This window comes from Esox lucius, chromosome 5 (assembly GCF_011004845.1).
Source record: "Esox lucius isolate fEsoLuc1 chromosome 5, fEsoLuc1.pri, whole genome shotgun sequence".
Lineage (NCBI taxonomy): Eukaryota > Metazoa > Chordata > Actinopteri > Esociformes > Esocidae > Esox > Esox lucius.
In genome coordinates, this window is record NC_047573.1 from 30,097,051 (window position 1) to 30,105,418 (window position 8,368).

General features: G+C 48.1%; 2 protein-coding genes across 2 annotated transcripts; both read right to left on the bottom strand.

Moving 5' to 3' along the window:
* Nucleotides 1-2,059: 2,059 nt before the first annotated feature.
* On the bottom strand, nucleotides 2,060-5,412 carry LOC114839380. The gene is made up of 3 exons (XM_034292404.1): nucleotides 4,269-5,412; nucleotides 2,956-4,085; nucleotides 2,060-2,823 (listed from the first exon to the last, which is right to left on the bottom strand). Exons 1-3 carry the CDS (start codon nucleotides 5,306-5,308, stop codon nucleotides 2,060-2,062), a joined length of 2,934 nt encoding a protein of 977 aa, XP_034148295.1. The 5' UTR covers nucleotides 5,309-5,412.
* Nucleotides 5,413-5,478: 66 nt separating this feature from the next.
* Nucleotides 5,479-7,176, bottom strand: LOC117594528. The gene is made up of 4 exons (XM_034292405.1): nucleotides 6,483-7,176; nucleotides 6,001-6,051; nucleotides 5,796-5,842; nucleotides 5,479-5,616 (listed from the first exon to the last, which is right to left on the bottom strand). Exons 1-4 carry the CDS (start codon nucleotides 7,174-7,176, stop codon nucleotides 5,479-5,481), a joined length of 930 nt encoding a protein of 309 aa, XP_034148296.1.
* Between the last annotated feature and the right edge of the window lie 1,192 nt (nucleotides 7,177-8,368).

The window sequence follows — 8,368 nt, forward strand, 5'->3', positions numbered from 1 at the left end:
ATCTCTCTGACAGGAGACTCGGCCAGACGTTCCCAGCAGACCCTTACAGTACGCTTGGGCCTGCCGAGTCTGTCCAGCTTCCTCCCCCGCCATCGGATCCAACTCACCACCAGGTGGTGATCAGTTGACAGCTCCGCCCCTCTCTTCACCCGAGTGTCCAAGACATACGGCCGCAGGTCAGATGAGACGACAACAAAGTCGATCATCGACCTGCGGCCTAGGGTGTCCTGGTGCCACGTGCACTGATGGACACCCTTATGCTTGAACATGGTGTTCGTTATGGACAAACTGTGACCAGCACAGAAGTCCAATAATTGAACACCACTAGGGTTCAGATCCGGGGGGCCGTTCCTCCCAATCACGCCCCTCCAGGTGTCACTGTCGCTGCCCACGTGGGCGTTGAAGTCCCCCAGTAGAACAATAGAGTCCCCAGTCGGAGCACTTTCCAGCACCCCTCCCAGAGACTCCAAGAAGGTCGGGTACTCTGCACTGCCGTTCGGCCCATAGGCCGAACAACAGTGAGAGACCTTTCCCCGACCCGTAGGCGCAGGGAAACGACCCTCTCGTTCACCGGGGTAAACTCCAACACATGGTGGCAGAGCTGGGGAGCTATGAGCAAACCCACACCAGCCCGCCGCCTCTCACCATGGGCAACTCCAGAGTGGTGAAGAGTCCATCCTCTCTCAAGGAGTGTGGTTCCAGAGCCCAAGCCGTGCGTAGAGGTGATCCCGATTACCTCTAATCGGAACCTCTCAACCTCACGCACCAACTCAGGCTCCTTCCCCGCCAGCGAGGTGACATTCCACGTCCCTAGAGCCAGTTTCCGTGTCCAGAGATCGGGTTGTCTAGGCCCCTGCCTTCGACTGCCGCCCGATCCTCTTCGCACCGGCCCCTTATGGTCCCTCCTGTGGGTGGTGAGCCCACGGGAGGGCGGCCCCACGTCGCCCGTTCGGGCTGAGCCCGGCCGGGCCCCATGGGGGAAGGCCCGGCCACCAGGCGCTCGCATACGAGCCCCAACCCCGATTTTGTTATTTTTGTATACTGATAACATATGATTGATGATTAATATTTCAGAACATTGATAATATACTCCAAATGTATTCAAAATATTATACATTCCCCATCTTATTTCAGGTGTACTAGTTTATATCCAGTGTATTAAAATAATAGTATTTTGTAATGGGATTTTCTGCTTTTGTGAAAGTGTTATTTTAAAGACCAAATTACTTCATTAATTTATGCTGATGTGAAATTAATTTAAAGATAACACCTTTCAAAATAATTAACACATTCATGTACTGCACATATTCTACCATAAGATTTTCCTCTTCAGTTAAAGATTGCAGTAGATTATTCTCACTTATCAGCCCTACCTGTTGAGGAAACAAAAGTACTTCATCCGATGACCTGGTAAAAACCTTCTTCAGCCCTGCAGTCGACTTGAATGCACAGACCAGCCTTTGACCTCCTTGCCAATCTTAACTTAGATTTGGGGTTACACAAACCAAACTTTTCTGTCAGTTGATTTTTCATGTACCTTGTGCCACAATGTAATTATAAGCAACCCTGTCTGACTTCATGTACAGTATGTTCAATATGTAAACATGAATTAAAGGCAAGAGAATTGTACTGAACTTCAAAATTGTTTTATTAGAAGATTATGGCCATTTTGTTTGTTTGTGTGTGTGTGTGTGTGTGTGTGTGTGTGTGTGTGTGTGTGTGTGTGTGTGTGTGTGTGTGTGTGTGTGTGTGTGGATGCATGTGTGTGTGTAAATCAACATTTCCTCTTTTCATCCATCCATCTTTTCTTTTCATCCTGATAAAAAGCAGATGCCTGGAACTCCTTCCAGGTCATTTCTTTCTCCATACCCTTGGCCTGGTAGAGGGATAACACCTTGGCAGGACAATAAATATATTTCCCTGCCACTCCGGGGAACCCTGTGTGAATGTGAGGACTATTAGGGCCCTGTTTTAGTTCCAAATGGCAGAACCTGCACAAACGGCCAGAGGGTACATCTGCTGACTTCCTCTTTTGTTTGTCCTTCTGTTGTTCCACTTTCTATTTTATGGATTCAAGTTCTTGTTGAAAGAAGGGTGTTGACATGAAATCCTCAAAAGACATTTTGGGGTTTGTGAGGCCCTCTGCTCCATATGTTTTAAATACTTTTGTGGAGCAGTAGAAGTACCTAACATGCCCACTCTGATAAAAATAATGAATTGAAGAGCCATCATTCATGTAACGGGACTTGGGTTGGCCACATGAAAGGCAGGTTTTTGTCATTTTTTTCTTTTGCTGCTGTTGTTGCTCTGACTGTTGCTGCTTTTCCATCAGTCCCAAAACAATTTTCTCTATGGCAGCTTCAGTAAGAGGAGCATTTTGTGTGGGCAGTGCGGGTGGGTTCACAACTGCAGGTGGGAGTGCTGTTACAAGGACACAGGTTGTGTCACTTCCCATGGTTAAGTGCTGCCACAGTTGTTGGGTCTCCAAGAGCTTTTCAGGACTGGTGTTAAGGGAGGAACTGGTGTTTTTTAATTTGGCCAGGTGTTTTATATACCTTCCAATGTGGTGTTTGGTGGTTGGGTGAAGCAGGTTGTTGGGGTCTGCACATGAACTTTGCACCATGGAAGCATAGTCAAAGTCCACCAGTTTCAGCATGTCCTTCTGTCCATGATGCCTGGCAAGCAGACCATCAATAGCCACCCTCATTGGGCCAGGCCACCGATTGTGGTCCAACCCAAAGACCCGGCCACCAGTCTTGATAGGCCCCGTGCGTGCACTTCTTGGTGAGGCGGTCATAGGCAGTGGAGGTGTGCAGGGCAGATCTGAAAGAGAGGAACAGTTCTTCAGTGAAAGTAATTATGCAGAATGCATGTGTCTGCAAGCATATTTAGGTGCGTGTGACTGAGTTAGTGTGAGAGAGATATGCCTGTGTTTGTGGTATTATTCTGAATTACCTATGTCCATCTGGGGCTCCTCAGTGCTTTCTCTCTTTAAAGCCTCAGTAGCAGGAGCTGCAGAATCAGGAAATCTGACAGTCGGCGGCAGCTGTGTTGCTGAGGGTTGACATTTCTCAACAGGGAGAGGGGTCAGGAATACGGACATGTCTGTCCTCTTCTGAGATCTGTGCTTTTCCCAGTCGAGAGGAACAGCACGGCACCCTTGCTCAACGTACTCGAGTCCAAACCTCTCTCCTGTGTCCCTGTTGGAGACTTGCAGTGCTGGATATTTGGCGCTCCCCGTCACATTCACAGAGGCCATGTTCAAGTCTGTGATCAGTAGTGGGTCAAACACTGCAGGCAAAACCACACCCGGCTGTTTGAGATCCACCAATCTCTGGAAATTCCAGCGTGCCACACCAGTCATACCCTGGGCCTGAAATAACTCTGGGGAGACTTTGTTCCCAGTCACCCACTGAGCCTGGTGGAAGTGGTAGCCCTCTTGCTGTGAAGTGCCTCTGATTGGAATCCACACGGGCACAGATGCCCCTTCACCCTGGACATGGTTGAGTTGCAGCGTGCCACCGTATCTGTACAGAATCCCATCCTCCCGTTCTGGGTCACTGAGACAGCCCCTCAGCATGTGGACTCGCTGGATCCTCCAGGCTTTCAGCATGGACGGTTTGAAGAGAGGGATGTCATTTACATCTATTAACAGGTGGAAGTGAAGGAGAACTTCTTCCACTCTCTTCACAAGCTCTTGTGGCTGAGGGATCTTTGTCCTGCAGTGCTCCCGGATATGCTGCTTTGTTGGATTTGCTGGCACGATCCCACAGAAGACATAGGCCTCCTTCAGTCTCTTCAGATCCTGCTGATCCACAATTGTGAAGGCAGCCGAGAGGAACTGACAGAAAGAGCTGTATAAGGAATGATGCTCTGAGACACACTCCCGGCAGAATCGTCTCATACAGTGGAACAAGTCCAGCTTTACAGAGATGAACTCATTAAACTTTGACCTCGAAGCACAGATGTTGGTCAAGTCCCCGGATGTCACCTCTGCAACAGTAGCCTCTGTAGTCCTCCAGGCTTCCCTCAAAAGGTGCTCAGCTGGATGAGAATTCTGGACCCTGAAGGCTGCACAGCAGTCCCTATGTACAAAGAAACATAACAATGTCCAGAAATAGAAGAGGATTAAAAAAAAGTTACATGATTAAATATATAATGAATTTTCTTCCCTATTTGAGATTTAAATGAAATTATTAATATCATTAAATAACATATGTAAGCTGAAAAGGCTTATACAATTGTTAAACAAATTATATAATAAATACCTGTCCACCCAATGGTAATTGGCCTTTTCAATTCCAGCAGCAGTGTAGCGTGTGGCCAGACCTTCATACATGGGCTCCAAAGACCTTTCACTCTCGGACTGCACCATCACCCAAGAGATGATCATCCAGTTCTCGTTCATCACAGCATAAGATGACATTGTGCCTGATGTAAGAGTGACTTTCCTGGCAATCTTCCGGGTGTGGTCGGATCTCAACACCTGTCCAAATGTGCCCTGTAAGAGCTGCGTGATTGATGGCTCCTGCCTCCGAAACTCCTGCAGAAGACAGTCTGTAAGGTAATATGACGACACAGACATTCCACACCAGCCGTCTGTGTCTTCATACCCCCCAAATGCAGCAGGTGTACTGTCCCTCCTCAGGTATTTGCTGATGGTGCTCTGACCATACAACCCTGCCTCAGCATCCTTGATGTTCTGCACACTTAGCAGGTAGGCCAGGTTTGCTCTTTCATACTTTAGGTGCATCATCTCCATCAGCTGATTGGCCATGTCATTTGGGGATTTTGCAGTGCGTCTTAATTCATCTACCACAGATTTACAGATTGCTTTCTTGTAGGTAAGGAGGGCTGGCAACATGTTGGTATACCTTTTAGGGAGCTTTGCCAGCCACAGAGGATTGTCAGCAAACCAATTCCTTTTGCATGCTTTGCAGCAAAGCCGAGATGCAAACAAGTAATATTGATTGACAATGCCAACAACCACTCGAGGCCTTCCTACACCTGATGAAGTTATCTGTGGTCGAGAACAACTGTGAAGACATGGGAGAACATAATTGTTTCTCAGCCTTCCCATGATGCTGTCATTCTCTGGTTTCCAGATGAAGAATGGATGTAGCTGGAAATATTTGCGGGATGGAAGCCCACAGGCAGTCTCAATGAGCTCAGGCTGAGGTGGTAGACGCCACAAAGAGACAGAGTTAGTAAGGTGCCTCACAGGTGGACTTCCCGGCCACAGTCCCATGGCTTCCAGCTCCATCTTCATCCATACCTTTTGCTGTTGAGAGCAGTTCCAGTGAATCATTTCTTGGTCATATCTGGGCAGTGGAAGTGAGGGTGGAAATCCAGGGTGTGTTGATGCTGGCGGCACAGACTGAGATGCAGGGCGTGTTGATGCTGGTGGCACAGGCTGAGGTGCAGGGCGTGTTGATGCTGGTGGCACAGGCTGACGTGCAGGGTGTGTTGGTGCTGGAATCACAGACTGAGATGCAGGGCGTGTTGATGCTGGTGGCACAGGCTGAGATGCAGGGCGTGTTGATGCTGGTGGCACAGGCTGAGATGCAGGGCGTGTTGATGCTGGTGGCACAGGCTGACGTGCAGGGTGTGTTGGTGCTGGAATCACAAATACCAAAAGGTAAAAAATCAACATGTAGACTACAGTGATTACTTACTTATAGTACACTTATTTCACAAATACACAATTGAATGACCTTGTAGACTAAATATATCATACATGCACATGCACAGAAATTCAGAGGACATGCAAAAAGGGAACTCAAATGAACACTTACCCTCATGGAGATGGAGGTTTTGATGGACATGTTGTCATGAACATGTCCTTTTGATTTTGTTAGTAGAACACAAGCAAAATAACAATTAGGAACATGGCCAGAACATAGCCAGAACAAAGCCAGAACAAGGCCAAAATAATAACCAAGGTATATTGTTAGGCAGAATAATTCAGTGAATAATCCTGCCAAACTGATGGAGAAAAACCTCTGCCAGTAGACACAGATGGTGCTCCTACAGCTGCTGATGCTGGTGAATCTGAAATAAAGTTTAACATACACACACATGATCTTGGTTGCAAGCAGCTACATTACCGTTTACAATGAGTAGATTTGAAGTAATTTGCCTAAAGTAGCAACGATACACAATAGTTAATGTAGTAGTCAAAATAGCTAGAAAATAAGTGACAATAGTTCCTCACAAATGTAGCACAACTATTTGTTGAATAATCCTTACATTCCTAACTCAAATGGAAACTCAGTAAAATGGTTATGTGTTTAAAAATACATAGAAAACATGTTTAACTCAGAGCATGGTCTGGATTTTGGAAGGTGAAATACTCAGTATAGCTTTCTCCAGGAAAACTTCATTCATCCATTGCTATGCAATAAAACATAATGAAAACCAAAAAAGATATATGATGCCACAAGCAATATTTTTCAAATGATTTGTGTTTACTTTTGACATACCTTGGGAGTAAGGAGTTGCAGTAGAGGCTGGTGATGTAACGGTTGATGGCAATGACTCTTTTTTCATTAGCAGGTACTGCTGCAGTTTGTGCATTTTTGAACCTGTACCACATTTCCTTGACATAATGAAGAAAGTGTACCCATCAGCTCTGCTCTCCCATATTTCTCCCCATGTACTTTTGGCCCGATTACCAAAGCCAACCAGAGTGTCACAATCTGAGGTCACAGCAGGAGAATTCGTTTTGTGAGACTCAAACTTTGAAAGCTCCTCAATATCTTTGAAGCTCATGGCATATTCCAAAAAGGACTGCAAACTGATTTTGCTGCTCCCCTCTGTACCGAAATGGCCTGCCTCTTTCTCTTTTTCCGAATTTTTGATGAGGTACATAGTGTATCCAACATCATTTTCCAGCAGCCACCTGAAGGACTTGCCTCTGTACTTCCCAAACTGTAGTATGTACTCCCCCAACACCTCAGCTTTATCTGACACATCCCCCCCTCTTTGTAAGACAATGCTGATGGCATTCTTCCTGACAACCTCTTCCTTCAGAGGAGCAGACTTGTCCTGCATAGAAGGGTTGTCTTTGATCTTCTTGGCGGCATCAGAGGGGACTTGTAGAAGGTAACCTAACACGCCTCTCCGAAAGATAACTTGGACCTTGCCAGGGAAAAACACTGAAGGCCTGTGTGACATGTTAATCTAAATGATGAAGCAAAGAGTATTGCATTGCATTGCATCATCTTCCGCTTATCCGGGGCCGGGTCGCGGGGGCAGCAGTCTAAGCAGGGATGCCCAGACTTCCCTCTCCCCAGACACTTCCTCCAGCTCTTCCGGGGGGACACCGAGGCGTTCCCAGGCCAGCCGGGAGACATAGTCCCTCCAGCGTGTCCTAGGTCTTCCCCGGGGTCTCTTCCCGGTGGGACGGGACCGGAACACCTTCCCAGGAAGGCGTTCCGGAGGCATCCGAAACAGATGCCCAAGCCACCTCAGCTGACCCCTCTCGATGTGGAGGAGCAGCGGCTCTACTCTGAGCTCCTCCCGGGTGACCGAGCTTCTCACCCTATCTCTAAGGGATCGCCCAGCCACCCTGCGGAGAAAGCTCATTTCGGCCGCCTGTATCCGGGATCTTGTCCTTTCGGTCATGACCCAAAGCTCATGACCATAGGTGAGAGTAGGAACGTAGATTGACCGGTAAATCGAGAGCTTCGCCTTGCGGCTCAGCTCTTTCTTCACCACGACAGACCGATACATCGACCGCATTACTGCAGAAGCTGCACCGATCCGTCTGTCAATCTCCCGTTCCATCCTTCCCTCACTCGAGAACAGGACCCCTAGATACTTAAACTCCTCCACTTGAGGCAGGCACTCTCCACCAACCTGAAGTGGGCAAGCCACCCTTTTCCGACTGAGGACCATGGCCTCGGATTTGGAGGTACTGATTTTCATCCCCACCGCTTCACACTCGGCTGCAAACCGTCCAAGTGCATGCTGAAGGTCCTGGCTTGAAGGGGCCAACACGACAACATCATCCGCAAAGAGCAGAGACGAAATCGTGTGGTCCCCAAACCTGACACCCTCCGGCCCCTGGCTGCGCCTAGAAATTCTGTCCATAAAAATTACGAACAGAACCGGTGACAAAGGGCAGCCCTGCCGGAGTCCAACATGCACAGGGAACAAGTCTGACTTACTGCCGGCAATGCGGACCAAGCTCCTGCTTCGGTCGTACAGGGACCTGACAGCCCTTAGCAAAGGACCCAGGACCCCATATTCCCGAAGCACTCTCCACAGGATGCCGCGAGGGACACAGTCGAATGCCTTCTCCAAATCCACAAAACACATGTGGACTGGTTGGGCAAACTCCCATGAACCCCCCATCACCCTGTAG